The sequence below is a fragment of the Rhopalosiphum padi genome, chromosome 2 (genome assembly GCF_020882245.1).
Source record: "Rhopalosiphum padi isolate XX-2018 chromosome 2, ASM2088224v1, whole genome shotgun sequence".
In the NCBI taxonomy this organism is placed as follows: Eukaryota; Metazoa; Arthropoda; class Insecta; order Hemiptera; family Aphididae; genus Rhopalosiphum; species Rhopalosiphum padi.
In genome coordinates this window covers 65,935,872-65,954,794 of record NC_083598.1, presented here as the reverse complement: position 1 = coordinate 65,954,794, position 18,923 = coordinate 65,935,872, and the positions used below count along the sequence as shown (strand labels likewise).

The following is an 18,923-nucleotide window of genomic DNA, read 5'->3' as shown; positions in this document are numbered from 1 at the left end:
AATTGAGAATAATAATTAATGACTCGTATCAAGTATTCACTATTCAGTAATTCAGTATTTCAGTTGTAGTCAATTATAGTCTGTATTCACATTGATTAAAATCAAATAGTATAATATACTCATAACAATTATTGTTAAGTAAATGATTATACTTTATTCCATGCTGACATAGTTATTAATGAAATCACTCAATCACAGAATTTTATTAGTGATAAACGTATTACTTATTTAAGACTACTTATGTTTTAGTAATTTAAACCTATACTTAAACTTAACTTAAACACTATCTTTTTTACGATTTTACCCGTCCTCTTGGTAATGTGTAGAGATATCAGATAGTAAATACAAGTATACCACAATACTTTTCTCTATAATATACTTTATTGACACTATATTGTATAATTATAAAATTAGAGTCTTTTCCTTTATTGATTTTGAAGACAATAATGAATGTATTAATTTAAATAGGTAAGTACTTTACTGTTTTATAGACTGTGTACATATTTGTATTTTTAATAGGTTCCAGAGCTTTATTTTTGTAATATTCTTATAAATATTTTTCAGGTTATAATGAATGATAATACATGCTTTGACTATGATAATATAATTGATGAAATATTGATGAGCGAAAAGTATACAGCCGAAAAATATTATATTCAAGGAACTGAGAAGTCTTCTAAAAATGCATACAAGGAAGGTTTTACGATAGGTTATCAAAAAGGTTATGATATTGGATTAGAAATTGGTTTTTATGCTGGCATTTTAGTTGGTATCGAGAAATTATACAAGTCAAAAATAATTATACTTTCTGAAAAAGAACTTAACATTTTACAAAAGCTTTCAAACTTCATAGAAACATTTCCTCAGATAAATGATAAAAATATTAATATCATTGATCAATATAATGAACTAAAAGGTTTATACAAGAAATTTTGTTTTAATCTAAAAATCAATAATTTAGACAAAAGAATTCTCAATTTTTCAAAATGGAACAATTAAGATCTAAATTAGAAGAAGTTATTATTTATTTAAAACCATATTTACCTATTGCTAATAGCCATGTTGTTAATTTTATTACTCATAACTTTTGGGAAACTATAATACCCAGTAATATACGAGAAGAAATTGATTTAAAAGGTACAGAATTTGTGTTCACAAATTTTTGGTCTGAAAATCAAATTCCTGATTCCCTTTCACAATTTGTTGCTTCTTCAAAGCTTAACATCTTAAATTCTTATCCAAGTAGTTGTTATATGAAATTAGATGATGCATATAATGTACTTCAATCTTGGGGATATAATCCTATTAATAAATCACTTAATTTAAAAGAGTTTATGGCTGCTAAAAAACTGCATGAAGTGGAAGTTATGGCCAATTTAGTGGCAAATTTTTCTACTTATGCTGATACGGACATGATAGTTGATATTGGCGGTGGCAAAGGATATTTAAGTTCACTATTGGCTTTAGCTTACAATTTCAATGTGCTTGGTATTGATTCACAATCAATCAATTCTGAAGGTGCTAGAAATCGAACAATCAAATTTGAGGTTTTTACTTAACATAAATAAGGTTATGATTATTTTATTAATATATATATAATGACTGTTTTTTTTTCAGAAATATTGGCAGTCCATAAAAAAAAAATCAAACAATTTTCCTGAAGAAAAAATAACACTCCCGATAATAAAAGAAAAACTTAATACTTATGAAGAATATTATGAAAAATACAGCAGAAAATCAGCTGTACTAGGTAGTACCTACAAACAAGTTACAGAATATGTTACTGAAAATACCAACATTGCACAGTTAGTACAAACTGAATTTAAAGTAAATAACAAAGAAGAATTTACTTTAATTGGACTACATACATGTGGTTCTTTAGCTACTACATGTTTAAAGTTATTTACTGAACCTAAAAATAATTTAAAACTATTGGTCAATGTTGGTTGTTGTTATCATTTAATTGAAGAAGAATTCACCAATGATTCATTTTGGAATGATATTGAAATTGCATTAAACAAGAATGAATCTTATGGTTTTCCTGTAAGTAATTGTCTAAAAGAAAAAAAATTTGAACTTGGGCGTGATGCTAGAATGTGTGCATCACAATCACCAGAAAAAATATTTAATTCTAAAGACGTAAGTTTTTTTATACCTAAGTACGATGTAAGTGTTAAATGTAAGGTCTTGAACATTTTTTTTATAGTAAATTACATTTATTTAATAAGTTCAATAAATTATTGAAAAACTTGGAGCCCATCTGTTTTTCTACGTAATTACTATTCACTTTGATGAGCTTTCTCGATCATATTACAAAGTTTTTAGCCATATGAAGAAGCGTGTTGTTGTAATCCACTTGTAACCAACAAGAAAAGATCACTCATAGTAGAATTTGGTTTGGAGTGTGGTGAACTACCCTCCATACAGTTCCAACGTTGCTTCGAGTGACTTCCACATATTTTTTGCCTTAAATAAACAAACATGTGTGAAGAAATTTGCAAATTGCAAAGAAGTGCGTGATGCGGTTTACTCCTTCCTGTGAGAGACAGTAAAATTTTGGGTCAAAGAGGGGATATAGATGGTTGTAGTACTATTGAGGAAACTCATCAAAGTGAATGGTAATTTTTTAAAAAAATAGATAGGAGCTTTTCAACAATTTTTCAAACTTAATAAATAAATATAATTTAGTGTGAAAAAAACTTGCAAGACCTTACATTAAATAAATGTATATGCCTTGTACATTATAGCCATGAATATCACAATAAAGTCAATAAAGATAATAATCAATTTTCATAGATAATCAATCCAACAAAACCATTATTCTACAGAGCACTATTACAAGTCTATTTAATACAAGAACTTGGACATGAAAATATTAGTAGATGTCATGTTGGACGATTAGCACATAAATGTTTGACATTTAATGAATATGTGCATAAAGCTGTGAAACGTTTACAATTAAATATTGAGGTATAATTAAGTTGTATTTGTATATCTATTTTGAAGTATAAATATTAATATATTACAAAAATTATTGATTTAAAAAGTTGTTTTTTTTTTAGATTGACAATGAAAAAATTAATGCATTTTATGATAAATATCTGATTGAATATGAACGATTGAAAGTATTTTTTATTTTAAAACAAGCATTAGCTCCAGTTATTGAAGGACTTATAATAATGGATAGATTGCTCTACCTTCATGAGCAGGTAAAATAAATGTTTGTTTTACATTTTAAAAGTGTTATTACACGTTGACTGCCAGCATCCGTTTAAAAATAATTAGGTATTAATAATTTTTAGACCGCTGGCTGCCGCACCATATTATTCATAGGAGGCCTTACAGCCGCGGACTGCCGTAAATTAATTTAGATTTATATTATTAACTTTTCCATGGCGCTACAATAATGATCTAGAAAATGCGCTGTGGCGTAGCAGGAATAATTGCAATTTTTTGATGTAATAAACATAATTTTAACATGTTTTTTCAAATTCAATAATATATGTACAAATTTATAATGACACTGAAAAATGTCTTCGGCATACTCATGATAAATATTCTTGTGGCCGCGTGGCAGCCAACGTGTTCAGTTTCTATTAAATCGGTAGTTCTCAAACTTTTTTTTAAACAGAGACATCTTAACTATAATTTAAATAAATGGTGGTACACTAAGTTAATATATAAATTAAAAAAATATATATAAACCATAAATTATTATTTACATTTTCTATTTTATTAACATAATAAAAACAATGTTTTTGTGATTCCACTGGTTAGTAGTTGAGTACCAAGATATCATTACTATTAATTTATCTTAAACAGACATTTTTAAATTAAATTTTGGTTGAACAAATAAATTAATATATTTAAATGATTTATTATTATTTAACACTAATAAAAAAATAATAAATGCTGTATAATTTAAAATAAAAATGTTTTAATGTTCTAAAAATTAATTCCAACATATAAAAAAAATTTTGATAGATATTAAAAGAACTATTTGTATGTACAATCACTTATAAAATTGTATATTGTTTGTACAATATACAAATTTAATGTACTACCAAATTGAAAATTAAGTTGGAAAAATAAATAAATTTAAATAATTTTATTACATTAAGTTTTGTATGCAATTGTGCTTACTGTGTTATAACAAAAAGTTTGTTTAAATACAACATTTTCACCATATTTATACCAATATTATAAGAACTGTCTTTATTTTTAAATATAATATATATATATTTTAATTTAAGAAATTTATCATTAATTTATGTATATTTATATGAACATTAAAATGAATAACAATACGTTTTTGTTTCAGGGAATTAATGAAGCTTTTGTTGCCAAACTTTTTGATCCATTATTGTCACCTAGAAATCATGCAATTATTGCATTAAAAAAAAATTAAACTTAAATAAAAAAAAACTTTATGTTTTATACTGATTTTTGTTCTTTTTATTTTATCTACTTAATAAAGCTATTTTAGCTATTGTTTAATTGATATTAGCTAAGCGTTGTTGCCTTGATGACTTCATTGTTGGTTATTGTTATCAAGTCAAAATTGGTGTCTGTGAGTAATGAGGACAAAACACACTAAATGCAGAATTGAATGTACAGATATTAGATTTTATTAGAACAAAATACTTATATGAATTAATCTCTTTAACCCATAATGTTTAATATTCGGTAGTTGTCATCATGGATCTGGTTATCCATGAAATATATGGCCTTAGCAATTCTAACAGGTCTGTAAGGGCCAGTTGTACCGTCTGATTAAACTCCGATTACGCTTAATCATTGATAACAGATAATTCGGCCGATTAAACTGTGATTAACTTTAATCGGAGACGGTACAACTGGCCCTAAGTATCAGTCTCCAAACCTACCTCTCCTGTGAATGGGTAAGGTGAAAAAGTGAAATGAATCATATTTTTCTGTTTGTATCCTAAAGATTTAATTGCTAAAAACAAGTATCAGCAGTGATACACTTCAATGCTTTTTCTTTGTTCTTACAACTACTGTGGATCACAATAATCTAAATCCAAAATAATGATTAAAAATTTATTAATATTGTTATTTTTTTTTTTTTTTTTTTTTATCGAACAAATTTAATGAGTATTTTTATTTAATTTGCAAAACATAACATACTTTAAATTTGTAAAAATACTTAATTATGATTTTTTAATAATATTAATTAATGTTTATGAATCATGACTATTTGCATTTGTAAAAGCTAAAAATAAATTTTCCAAAAGAGTTTAAAAACATAAATTATTTTTGTATTATCAAAATAAATTTTATTTGAAATATTTACCTTTTAAATCTATACTCGGACTGTTCTCTAAAAAAAAAACTTTTTTAAACTAATTAGAAACCTTGTGTTAAATTTTCTATCATTTTAGTCAAGCAAAAAAAGTTTTTAACAATATTTATAAAAAAAATTATGTAATGTCTAAAAATAGCTCAAAAATTTTTAAAATTTTTAATTTTAATATACAGGTTTATAAAAAGTACTATTTAAAATGTTATAGATTAATCATAGATACTTGACATAATGACATTTTTTATACAATATAATATATAAGTCCCTAGTTTTAGAACCAAATTCTAAAAAATGTTTCAAATCATAACAGCTTTGATGTGATTCAAAATTATTTTTGATGAGGATTTGAAACCATTTAAACATACATATATCATATTATAAAAACAATGACATTGTTAAAAAATTTAGATTAATAAAAATGCTACTATTTATTTGGAGTTCATATTATACCTACTTTCTCTTGTTTTGTGTATGCATAGTGCTTACATAGAAAAAATGCTTTAATTTTCAACTCTATTTTGTTGTTTTAGTTATAGGTGCAAATAATGTTAAATAAATTGTTTTCTTTTGGATGAGGTAGGAAGCAGCAGTTCAGATCCACACTGGACTCATTTGAAACTTTTTTGGTGTTACAAAACCCCTAGACAACTTTTACAATCTCTTTTTCTTTGTAAGTTCGATTTCGATCGTTGTGACCATTTATAAAGTGTATGATTGTTGATATTTTTCCAAACTTCTTTGTTTTCTAATTTTTCCATGATTCCTGTTGAATTTTTAATTTTTTCAATAAATCGCTCTCTACCTGACCACCTGTCTTCCTTTAAAATTATCCTTGAATAATTATTTTTTTAGGCTATCTCGTCTTAAAATTTCAATATTTGACGTTTTTAAGGTTTTGTTCTAAGAGCTGTTCATGGAACTTGGAGCATTTTTCTTCACACTATCATTTCAAAAAATTATATTTATTTTTATAGCAAGCTGCATTAATATTTCTGAGCCATATATTGCTAATGAAAACACCAGATTTTCATTAAACATGACTTTATTTCTTGTCATGTATGATATATCTATTAGTAATTGCTCTGAATGGTTTGATTAGTCTGATACCTACTGATTCTTGATCTTGAACCACCCACAGATATATACAATATTGTATATATCTGTGGAACCACCTTTGCTTAACATGTGTATTCCTAATAATAGAAGAGTAGCGTGATATACATAATGAAGACTTATCCAACCAACCCCTCGTTTCACCAGGAAGTTCCCATAGTTCTGAATTACTTCTGATTCTATAAACAATTAAGTTTTTACGAATAACGAACATAAATTATACGTCAGATTATTTTCATATGTTATTTCAAAATTAATAATTTAATTGTAAGAGTCGCGACTCCCATTTCTTCTTTGGTAAACTAGTAAACTACTACTTAATTGAATCGTCCACTTGAGATCAGGTTATTACATTTTTTTTCTTGAAATGCCGATAAAAAAAAATTGGCTTTCCAAAAAAATTTTAAAATTTAATACAAGATTTATTATAAGTTATACTTATTGAAGTAAAAAAAAATAAAAATCGTTAGTCACATTTTTTGTTTATAAGCATTTAAAGTTCAATTGTTTACAAAATATGTCAAATCGTGAAAATTTTCAAGGAATTTTGAAAACGAAAATTCATAAAATTTTCGTAATTTATAACTTAAAAAAATCCAATACAAGGTTCTCCATAAAATTTTCTTCAAATAACTGTAAAAATATCTCCAGCATCAATAGGTAACGAAAACATTTGAATCATTTGATGAGCGTATAAAATTTAATTTTTTACGAAATCGCGGAAAATAACGATATCCTAAAACGATTTAAAATATTTGTTGTTATTCAAAAAACTGTAGTTGCCTCGGGGCTCAAAATAACAAATAAAATAATACCTATTGGTTCTGTGTAATTGTAAATTTACTTTTATTTAATTTGAAAAAAAATATTTAATATGATATAAGTGTGATTGGGTTAATCTCATAAAAAAAAACATAAATTTGGTCACGGCTAAGTTTTAATGACAAAGTTCGAAGAATCGAATTTATTTTAGGTAGGGCGAAAAATATATTTTGCCTCGGGTCGCTGACGAGGGTAGTTACGCTACTGTATAGGAGGTTGTCTTTAATTTATCCTTGTCTAACAAGGCGGAATTCATTATTTGATTCAATTAGTCAATGCTTCTTATGTAATATGTATTAAGGAAAACTTAATACTGAATACTGTTTTCCAACATTTAAATACTAAGTAATAACTAATAAGTTAAAAGTAGGTATGTTTTTAAAGATTTAGATATAGAGTACCTATTTAGATAATTTTAGTAATTTTATTAAAACCAATTAATTGTATGTGCTTTAGATTATTATTTATTTGCAAGGCCAAGTTAATTTTTAACACGGCGTATTAATACCAACATTATTTTCACCCAAAATAAGGTATTTGTCTTACATGATATCCCCATTAATTGTTAATGTCTTAATGATTAACACTACACTATCATTGAGACATTGATCAATAGATTTGATTTTTTTTAAATTTAACACTCGAGTCATGAGTTAATTAAGTATGATATTTTAACTATATGTTTTCACTCTACATTTAAATTATATTGGCTCCCATAATTAATAAGTGATTGAGAAAAAAAAATCAAAATGTATATATTTACGAAATAGACTTTAGTAAACAAAATTATTCGGGAATTCCCATTCAAGTAAAGTCTGCTAAATATATTTTTAATTTTTTTCTTCTTGGCCAGACCATTCAAGTAACGAATTTGAATTTATAAGTTTTTTAAATGATGCAAATAAATTTCTTAGTTGCTTAAATAATTATCTAAAAATAAAAAAAAATATTTATAAAATATAACATAATCCTATGCTCTTCAGCTGCTATTTAACAACTATTGTCATTTTATGAGCTTAGCTTTTCATTCTTCATACAGATCTAATATGTCAAACGATACTTTAATGATACTACTAAAAAAATTACGTCTTTTTAAAAAGTAACCATCAGTAAATCCTATCAGTAAATAAAGAATTAATTTTAAAACGTGGGATACAAATTAATTTAATAATTTAATAATTAATAAATAAACATTATTGATTTATAAATATATATATTCATAAATCATAACATTATTAACATTCGCTTATTGTAAATGTAATTTTTAACTAAATTACTATTATATAGCTATAGCAATATAAATATTAGATATACTTAAAACTTCATAATTTTTATAGATTGACAGATCGTCTACACTCAGAATTATATTTTTATAGGTATGTAACAATTTATTATTGAATTAAAAATTGAATACATATTATATAAATTATTAAAACTTAGATTGTTACTTAAGTTATACGCTTTTAAATTTAATTCAAAATTAAAAATATAATTACATTTTTAAATTTTAGGTAACTATTTAAATTGGAAATTTTATTTAATTAAAATTAAATAGTACCGATTAATTTTCAAATTTTTTTGAATGAATAATTTGGTACTGAAAGTTAAACTAAAGATTATTGTTACATTTATCTATTTACTATACTTATTTAATTGTAATAATGTATGTTCTAGCGAATCACTACAATTTTTTTGTAGGTGGGTGGATAAAAAGAAAATGTTTAGCACTGCAGTGGGCTTATTGTTGTAAAATGATTCACTGCTTATGGCTATGTCAGTGTTACTATACAGTTGTAGTTACAATTATGATTAGTCTAGTACCTACTTTAGTCTGACAATTATATGCTTTTATAGTAATTGCTATTTCCTAATACTTATTGAACCTTCATAACATAATTAATAGGTAATTATTATCCAACTATTGTTTCTAATTTCATAGAATATATAAATCAAATAATTTTTATGTTTATACATTTAATCAATTATTTCAGGTTATAGACATTTTCAAATATACATTTTCTTAAAACATGGACTCTCAACAAAAAACATCAAATAATGTCATCAAGAACAGAAAACGGCCTGTCAATGAACATGGCTTATGTAATAAAGAACTGGAGAATAATATTGGAATTAACAAACTTAGTAATCAATTATCATTTGATGGTACTGTATTGCAAAACATTAAAAAGCAAAAGGTTAGTTGAAAACACTATTTAAGGATTAGAAAATATTAATTTTTCTATAGTTAAGTTTTTACATGTGAATGTTTTTTATCATGTACCTAGGTACTAAAAAAAATTACTTAAAGGCAACAAAATATTATCTAGGTATAAAAATATTTCCTCAATCAAACATTATGAAAATTTATAAATTACATATTGTAACATTTAATAATAAGATTGCCAGGTTTTTTAATGTGTTATTTTTAGATTTTATTCTTGCAAAATTAACTATGATATCTTATCATGATCTATAATGATGTTTACAAGACGTATGTCATATTCTTAGAGGTGTAGTTTAGTAAAACTAGTAAAAGTACCTTGGTATATTATTGTATTAGAATAATTACAATTTTAAGAATATTATGTTTATACATTTTTGTGACTGATATAATTAATACAAGGAATAAAAAAAATAAATTATAAAGTACTTAAAAATTGTTTGTAATACATTTGATAATTAAGTATTATTTTAAATAGTTTTTTTGAAGATATTTTATTTACTTATCCAAATACTTTTAAAAAAATATTCTTTACAACACTGTGCTATTCTATAATTAATATAGCTAATGTCACTTTCAATACAGTTTATCTTTATCATAAATAATTGTCCGTTCTCTATTATCATGAAAATAAATGTTCAATAGTAGTAATAATTGCTGGTGATGAGACAAATATATGAAAAGCATAGGTATTCAATACGTTAATAATCTTTTATAATATGTTTATAAATTAACCATAGTTGTAAAAGTGGTGTCATTTTCTTTTCATTAAAAATTATCATTCGGTGGGACCAAAAATTTAGTACCCTACATTAATATTATGTTTGAAAATTAATTTTTTTCTAGTTTAAATTTATGTAAATCACTAAGTAATTTAAACGGATTACCTACAAAATATTTCATACATTTTTGAATACTTTTATATTATTACAATAACAATAATTCAAACTTTACTATAGGTAGTCTATGTGAATGAAATATATAATAAATTATTAACATATATTTCAATATTCTATAATATTTAAGTTTTAAAATATATATATATGTATATGTATAAGATTTAAAACTTTATTTTTTTATGAAAAAAAAAGAAGAACCGTATTTGTCTTAGTATTTAAATTACTACTTCTGTGATAAAAATATTTGAGTCAATTAATTTAAAATCATTTAATACTAATTACTACTAAATACAAACCATCAATGTATATTTATTACAAATAGCAAGTTTTATTATTTTGTAAAATATATAATAATGTATTTAATATTAATCTTATTTGTAAGGTGTTTAGTAAAAAAAATTATTAGATTATTACATATTATTTGATAAATATTTTGTTTTTATTATTTTTAGGTTGAAAATGGTACCAAACTTAAAGCTACTGTACATATTTCTAATGCAGTAATGCCAATAACTACTAATAATATTTTAGGTGAAAAAGAAAAAATATATGATGTTAACTCAGATAAGGCTATAACTCCCGAACAATCACCATCTACCAAGGCAAAATTACGACAAGTATGTACCTATATCAATAGACAATTTTTCATTATTTATATATATATATATTTATTTATTATAAGTTATAATTATCAATAAAGAATAGTATTAATATTTTTTATATTATTACTTAATTCTAAAATAAGAACGTTTGATACAGATACATATAATAAGTAAGGCATCTCAATAAATGTGCATCATATAATATAATAATTACAATATGTATAAAGCATAATTTAGTAAATACTTAGTATTTAACTACAAAAAATGCCAACAATACATTTATTGTAGAGTTAAGTATAGACTTGAAAGCAAAATTATTATTGTTTACAAAAATGTATAGCGGAAAAGAAATTGTATACATGAATAAGTGCCAAAACAATTATCCCTGCTAAATATTATTATATTTTTTGTTTGTTATCATATTTTTATTTAACATTTCTCAATCTGTATTTAGTTACTGTACACAATGTTTGGTCATAATGTTACATTTTCTAATTTGATAATAAAAATTCGACTAGGCCAATTTAAATAGTCACAAATCATAATAGATACCTCTCAACTTAATTTGTTATTTTATGTCTATAACAAACTTAAACATTTATTTTCTAGAGGTCAAAATTTCTGGGTATTTTAATTCCGGAAGAACTGAAATGTTTATTTTTTCAAAATTGTTAAGGACTGTTATACACAACAATTATGACATCATTCTTAGAAATTTCTCTAGGTTAAAATTGCAGGTTTTTAGTATTATTTTGACATTTTATTAATGATTAGTATACTAAGTATTACTTAATTATTTAGAAAATTTTATAATTATTTTTATATTATTGAATTCTTAAATGTATTGATAAAAAAATTTTGATTATTCTGTTAATTGCTATATCAATTAAAGTAAATATTATTTAACTTTTTTTAGATTTTGGATTTGGGTGAATTTCATAAAATTGTTTGTCCTAATAAGCAGAACATTAAAGAACTTCAAGAAAAGCTTAATTTGGTAGAACAATGTCAGAAGAATCTTAATTTTATGGAATATAAAGTTGAAGCTATTAAATATCATTGTTTGCCTTTACTTGAATCAGATGACTTCAAGATTAGCACTAATCCAGTAAAATATTCTCACCTGAAACCTACATCATTATTTCCTAGTCCTAGAAGAGTAATGATGGACATTCAACCAAAACTTACTAAAATATTGCCTGATGATATTGAGTGTATTATGAATATATCATCTATTAAACAGTATTCTGCATTAGCAGATTCTAAAGCATTACCTTTGCCATTGAAATATCGAATTTTGAATGAATTGTTTAAAGTTATGGAAACAGTATTATCTATGAAATTTTTAAGAAAAGAAAAAATAACATTTTATAATCTCAAACTAAATATTCAACAAATAACTAGAAAGTAATGACCATTATAAAAATATATTTTTATTTTAAACTGGGCTGATATCTTATATTCTAATATCTGATGTCTCAAAACATCTACTATTTTTCTATTTTTATCTAGATATTTTAATGTTAAATTTTCTTAAAAATAATGACTTTAATTTATATAAAACTTGTAATTAAAGGTAATAAAAGAAAAATAGAAATATCATGAAACCTATATATATATATTTATAAAAACTTGTTATTCACAAATTCTTTAAATAAAAAAAGATTCAAATTTATTATGTTATTATTATTTTAAATTGTATAACTAATGTTTAAGTAGGTACCTAGACCAAGGTACAGGTTTAATGTAATATAATGTCAATTATATTGGTTTATAGTCAGTCCAGTTATCCTAGATCAGTGATTCTCAACAGTCGGTCCTCAATTAAAAGGGTACCAGTCCGTATTGTATTGAAATAAATTATATTTTTAATGTATTGTACCCTAAATGGACTTTAGTTCTACACAATAAGTTATCTACCGGTCCACGACCAAAAAAAGGTTGAGAACCACTGTCCTAGATAACTTAAATTATTGTCAATAACAATCAAGTAAACTAATAATTATTCAATATTATTTTTCAGGAATTTTACAGAATTACATTTGGCTCAAATTAAAACTATAGTTCCTGACTTCTTCAAGTTTTACTTGGTGAAATCACTAAAACATAATTTTAGTATTGATTTAGTAATAGCTCCAGTTTATGGTAGTTACATATTTTATGATTTTATATCTTATGAATACATAACAAATTTTATTTTAATTAGGTTTGGCAAATAAAGATAACATTGATTTAAAAAAAATAACAAGGCAGAGAAAAAAAGCATTTTTTAATGCATTAATAGACATTATGAAAGAACATCATGCAGTAAGTTAAATATGAATTGAATAAAACAATATTTTGCTTAATTTAAAAGAAACATTTTCAATTTTACCAAGGAATATTTGAATAAATTAATTCCTCCTATCGTAATTGATAAAGATAAAATTACCAGATGGCATCCTGAATTTGATGTTGAATCTGTGCCAAATATCAATCTATCACCATTGCCTAAGATTGAAATTGACAAATCAAAAATATCAACTGCTAAAGATATTTTGGGTACAAATATTAAAAAAAGTATTGCATACTTAATTTACTGACTTTATTTTTTTTTTTTAGAACAAACGCATGCATTGTTTATTTACAATAATTATTTAAATCAAACTCCTACTACAATAACAAATAAAATTAACAATTCAACTAAAATAACATTACCTACAAAAGATGCAAAAAACACTTTAAAAGATGCACTTAATGGCATTCCTAAACCATTTTTAATTAAGGTAAAGTGTATTTATTATTTTTAATTTCTATTTTATACATTAAAATACTTTTTTTAGATCCGTTCTAAGAAAATCAAAAAAACTAATGAAATAATGAGGTCATTAAGTCAATTAAATAAAGATAAAATGATGATCAGATTACCAGATATTGCTCGTAGAATACGCACTTATTTTGTACAACTTCAAAGAAATGTCTTGCCATTAAGCAAAGTTATTGACCAATTAAAACAAAGTTATCCTGAGACTATGCCAGACCGTAATAAAATTGTCTTAATTACCTAATTAATATTTTATGTTAATAATATTTAGCTATTTATGATTATCTCAGATGATTGGAAAACTCACTTAAATCTTCTTCAAGAAAAAGTACCCCATTGGGCTGTATTAAAAATATTAGATGGAAGTGAATACATTCGAGTTGATAAAAAAATTAATTTTGAAGAATGTGTAATAAAAAAATTAAAAAAATAAATTTTAATGTTGAAATATCAAGTAAGAGTAATATAATACCTTATAAATTGTTCTAATTAATTTTTGTCTATAAATTTTATTTTTATTCAATAGGTGTCTTATTTTTATTTTATGTTAAACAATTCATTGTTATTGTTATTTTTTATTTTTATTATTAGCTTACAAATAAAAATTAAAAGTTACTAGATACATAATATGAATAAATACATTGGTTTTCTTAGATTGAGTTATAAAAATCAATAAGTTTGAGAAATAAAATAATTTCTTTGCTGTTATCTTCAATTGAGCTCATGGATTTAATATTTGAAAAGGTTGTCTGGTACCTATGTTTATGTTACATCAGATTTCCATATGGTTTTGAGAGTGCACAAGGAGTTCTCCGCAGATATGGCACTGAGTTGGTTCTTCCCTTTGCATAAGTGCATAAGATGTCTGTAGGACATCTATTCACTATTGTTATTTAATAATAACATGTCTTAAATGTTTATAAAAGTTTAATGAAATTTATAAGATAAATTTTATTTTGACTACATATTATATTTATACATGATTTCAACTTTTAAGTTTTCATATTTCAAACAAATTTGGTTTTTATGTGTTTTTTAAATTGTATTTTATAATACTTACTTTTTCCAATTTTAGATTTACTATCAATTTTTATACTTATCTATTTTAAATGTATATTTGATTTTTTGTAAAAAAAAAATATAAGGTTTTGTAATGCTTTTAGTAATCTGTAAAATTCAGTAAATTAGTAGATCCCTTGTCTGTCACTATTAGAATGTAACTACACAGTAACTTTTATGAATAATGATTAAATGACAATATTGAATAAGATAAGATCGTACCTAAGTTTTGAATGTTTTGATCAAAATTCTAGGTTCAATTGTTTATTTTTAATAATTAAAAATTAATGTATAGTAGTATAGTACTATGTTTAACATTGAACCATCTAAGAAACTTGAATAATGGCATAAATACTTATTTGACACGTGTTTTATCAATAAAAGCATAAAAATATGATTTATTTAAATTTTTTTTATAAAAATGTTATTATTTGAATTCAATGAATACTTACTCTTATACCTAGTCCTACACTGGCTATACTCCTATATAATTGGAATATTGAATACAAATTGTTATTCTGAATGGAGATGTTACACGATCTGTCAGCTTATATTCCTAAAGCTATTTTACTATAGGATAGGTGGGTTAAGTACCTATAATACTAATATTTATTATGCAATTAATAATTTATTTTTCTATTAGTAATACGGTACTACGATAGATTAAACTAATTTTGAATGTATTGGATTTCCCATGATGTGTTGAAGTGTATGTTTTTTTTCTGCTGTCATCACCTTTCGTCAAGTAAAAATGGCATAATGCTTTTATTTTCTAAAATCAATGTGATTTCTGGTAGGAAATTAGATTTAGGGGGTACTAAGAGGTCAAAATAAAAAAAATTACCAGATTTTATTATAATCGGGATTAAACAAATTAGAATTTCGGCAAAATAAATTTGGTTTTTTTTAGCGTAACTCAAAAACGAATAACCGTATATAGGTACTTAAAATTTTCATTATAATATAATTTGTTATGTATGATAAAATTTTTAAATGTCAAATATTTTGACCATTTTTGGGTTACCTACAAGTATGAGAAATTTTCAGAATTTTTTTTTTGGTAAAAAAAAATCGATTAAGAATTTTTTGCTGCGTATAGAAATGTTTGATAACTTAATTCAATTAAAATGCCTCATAATAAAGTCATAAGTATAGTATATACTTCACTGGAACCATAAAATCTAACAAATATAAACAAGCAATTATTTTTAATAAACATTTTAAGTTAAAATATTATTTTATTAAAACCATTATTCATGGTAACTTAAAACTTTTATGAGTATTATATTATTATTCATTTTACTAAACGCCATGAAATGTTTGATTTATTTTAAATTTTAAGATATTATTCTATAAATCTATTTTTACTGTTTAACAGTATTTACAGAAAGTTGCTATTAAACGTTGAGGTTTATAAGCTGATATTATAATTGATATAATATGGTATACATATATGATATTACTATAGCTTATTCTCGTGCACTTATCGTTGTCCAAATGAAGTTTTCCACCAAATAAGATAACGACCACGTTTCTGCTTTACGATTTTAAAGTACAGCAAGCATATTATTCAGGATCAATTTTCGGGAGTGACTGAGTGAAGTTGAACTCCTCCCCCCTGTATACGGGCGTGTAGTATAGTCAAGTACTCAAGTACACTTACATTTAAAGCTGTAATAAATTTATTTAAAAGACTACCTAGGTATTTATATTATAGCATACATAATGCTAAAATTGTTAAAACTTTAAATTGCACTTAAAAAATGGTCAAATATAAAATGTTATTAAAAAAAAATAATAAATAATTTATTATGGTATAATTATAGTACATCGTATAATATGTTTATAAGTAATATATGTGTATTAGTTGTATAATGTAGAAACTAGAAAGTATTATATTTTATTAAAAAATTGTTAAGTATAATAAATAGAGTTTGGTATGAAGGCCTTCTCTACAAATTAAAAAAATTTCTCTCCCCCTCCTTATACTTACTGCTTAAGTCTTATCTAAATAACCGCCATTTCCAAATCCAGTTTGGATCTTCCGTCTCGGGAATTGAAAAAATTTTCGCTGGTGTCCCTCAGGGTGGAATCCTCTCACCTATTTTATTCAATATTTACACATCAGACCAGCCTGTCTCTCAAAATACTATAGTAGCCGATTATGCGGATGACAAAGCTATAATCTCAATTGACAAAAACCCCCAAATTGCATCTTCGAACCTTCAAATTCATCTGAATTTAATTTCAGAATGGTACATGAAATGGCGAATTAAACCAAATCCAAATAAGTCAGTACATACAACTTTCACTTTATGTTACTCCTTCTGTCCAAATGTCTCTTTAAATAATGTTCCTATTCCAACGTTTAACACAGTTAGATACCTAGGACTCAATTTGGATAAACGTCTTACTTGGAATGCCCTCATCCGCATCAAAAGACTTGCTTTAAATGCCCGACTCCGCAGTCTACGTCCCTTGCTTACAAATAATAAACACTCTAAACTAAAAGTTAAAGTTCTTATGTATAAAACACTATTAAAACCAATGTGGACCTACGGTCTTCAATTGTGGGGTACTGTTAAAGTATCTAATACTAACAAAATCCAACAGTTCCAGAATATTGCTCTTAGAAAAATTACAAATGCTCCACCTTTTGTGTCCAATTATACCTTACATAAAGACCTCACAATGAAAACTGTGACAGAAGAAGCTGTAGATTTCTAGACTCTAGGCAGCGTAATTCCCAGCCAAGTGTCACCAATGGGTGATTTCTTAATTCAAGATATTCATGTTACTATTATAATATCATATATACTTATTGTGCTATGTTGTATAGATTGTGTATTTCAAATTGTAAAATAAAAAAACAAAAAAAAAGTATAATAGTGTGAAAAAAATTTTTGGTTTAAAAATTTAAGTTTTACAAAACATTATAAAAATTAAAAACACAGATTGTTTAAAAAAAAAATGTATATTTTTTCGTTTATGTAATTATAGTATAAATATTGCGTTATTAAGTGTGGGTACTTAAAAATATATAGTTTTCGTGTATCTATATTAAATAATTATGTTTTAATTTTAACCAATAAGTTTTTATTTAATGATTTAGGGGCCCAACATTTTAAATTGTACTGTCATATATACTATATAAGCTGGGTTCATGAATTGGTTAGGTTAGGTTAATCAGGACCTATTTAACCTTACACTGTTAGCTGGGTTTTTAAATCGTCCTATACCTAGGTATAAGTATAGGTACTAAGTAGGTGACTGGGTACAATACATTTTATAACAGTATCGGGAATTTAGTATGGATGGGATGTTATATAGATGAATATTATTGAGGGTGGATGGATATACTTTTTATGTTTCACTACATCTATATTTTTAAAGAATGCCGTCATTGTACTTACTACTTGTTGGTATAAATAAATAAACCTCGAGATCAGGACATAAGATCAGTAATATATTATATATCATTATATTAATTTATGTTTTATCTTTTATGGCCTCTTATAAGACATGTCATTATAATATTAATGAATTAATGATCTTATGTTTTTCCTAAAAGAAATATGACTTTAATATTTTAAGTTAGGCACCCAGGCATGCCCAACCTACAGCTCATCGAAGTGAAAATATCATAAAATTATATAGAGGTAGTATAAATAAAAATACAAATTATGATTTTAATAAAAGCTTATTTAAATAACAAGTTTTTAAAAATTACAAAACATCTCACAATAATTTTTGATTTAAATATATAAAAAAATAATAATATTTAGAATTTTAGAAATGTGATTTATGTTGTATTTGTTTTTCTTTAAAACAATCTTTCAATATTCGCAGTAAAATATGTAATGCCAATTTTTAACAAGAATCTTAAATTTGTTCATCAGTCAAAGGAGATATTTCTAGTTATTTTGCGTAACGTAATATGGGAAAACGTTTGTTCACAATAGGTTAATAATATTCTATGTTTCTATTTATATATTTATTTTGTATTGTATTTATCAAAATGAATATAAAAAGATAGGTAAATGAATACCGCTCTGCCAAGGGCGTGTTTAGGGGGGGATGA

At 24.5% G+C, this 18,923-nt stretch overlaps 2 protein-coding genes across 3 annotated transcripts; both read left to right on the top strand.

Annotated features, from left to right (window-relative positions):
• Positions 1-848: 848 nt before the first annotated feature.
• Positions 849-4,437, top strand: LOC132921827 (probable methyltransferase-like protein 25). The gene is made up of 5 exons (XM_060985051.1): positions 849-1,547; positions 1,618-2,139; positions 2,797-2,970; positions 3,063-3,209; positions 4,322-4,437. Exons 1-5 carry the CDS (start codon positions 987-989, stop codon positions 4,406-4,408), a joined length of 1,491 nt encoding a protein of 496 aa, XP_060841034.1. The 5' UTR covers positions 849-986; the 3' UTR covers positions 4,409-4,437.
• Positions 4,438-8,976: 4,539 nt separating this feature from the next.
• LOC132920943 (DNA replication factor Cdt1-like) lies at positions 8,977-14,754 on the top strand. Of its 2 annotated transcripts, XM_060983693.1 has the most exons (10): positions 8,977-9,161; positions 9,250-9,453; positions 10,831-10,995; positions 11,897-12,387; positions 13,004-13,125; positions 13,187-13,287; positions 13,359-13,521; positions 13,582-13,745; positions 13,803-14,001; positions 14,074-14,754. In XM_060983693.1, the coding sequence occupies exons 2-10, from the start codon at positions 9,286-9,288 to the stop codon at positions 14,214-14,216; spliced, it is 1,716 nt and encodes a 571-aa protein (XP_060839676.1). In that variant the 5' UTR covers positions 8,977-9,161; positions 9,250-9,285; the 3' UTR covers positions 14,217-14,754. The 2 variants fall into 2 exon arrangements, with proteins under 2 accessions (XP_060839676.1, XP_060839677.1); XM_060983694.1 differs by lacking the exons at positions 8,977-9,161; positions 9,250-9,453 and adding an exon at positions 10,018-10,168.
• Positions 14,755-18,923: the final 4,169 nt, after the last annotated feature.

Excerpts from the sequence above, each read along its gene's own strand:
- LOC132921827 (XM_060985051.1), top strand. The coding sequence starts at position 987 with ATGGAACAATTAAGATCTAAATTAGAAGAAGTTATTATTTATTTAAAA. Across the intron at positions 2,140-2,796 it reads AAATATTTAATTCTAAAGAC|ATAATCAATCCAACAAAACC; the intron begins GTAAGTTTTTTT and ends CAATTTTCATAG. Across the intron at positions 3,210-4,321 it reads TGCTCTACCTTCATGAGCAG|GGAATTAATGAAGCTTTTGT; the intron begins GTAAAATAAATG and ends TTTTTGTTTCAG.
- LOC132920943 (XM_060983693.1), top strand. The coding sequence starts at position 9,286 with ATGGACTCTCAACAAAAAACATCAAATAATGTCATCAAGAACAGAAAA. Across the intron at positions 12,388-13,003 it reads ATTCAACAAATAACTAGAAA|GAATTTTACAGAATTACATT; the intron begins GTAATGACCATT and ends ATTATTTTTCAG. Across the intron at positions 13,288-13,358 it reads TTATGAAAGAACATCATGCA|GAATATTTGAATAAATTAAT; the intron begins GTAAGTTAAATA and ends AATTTTACCAAG.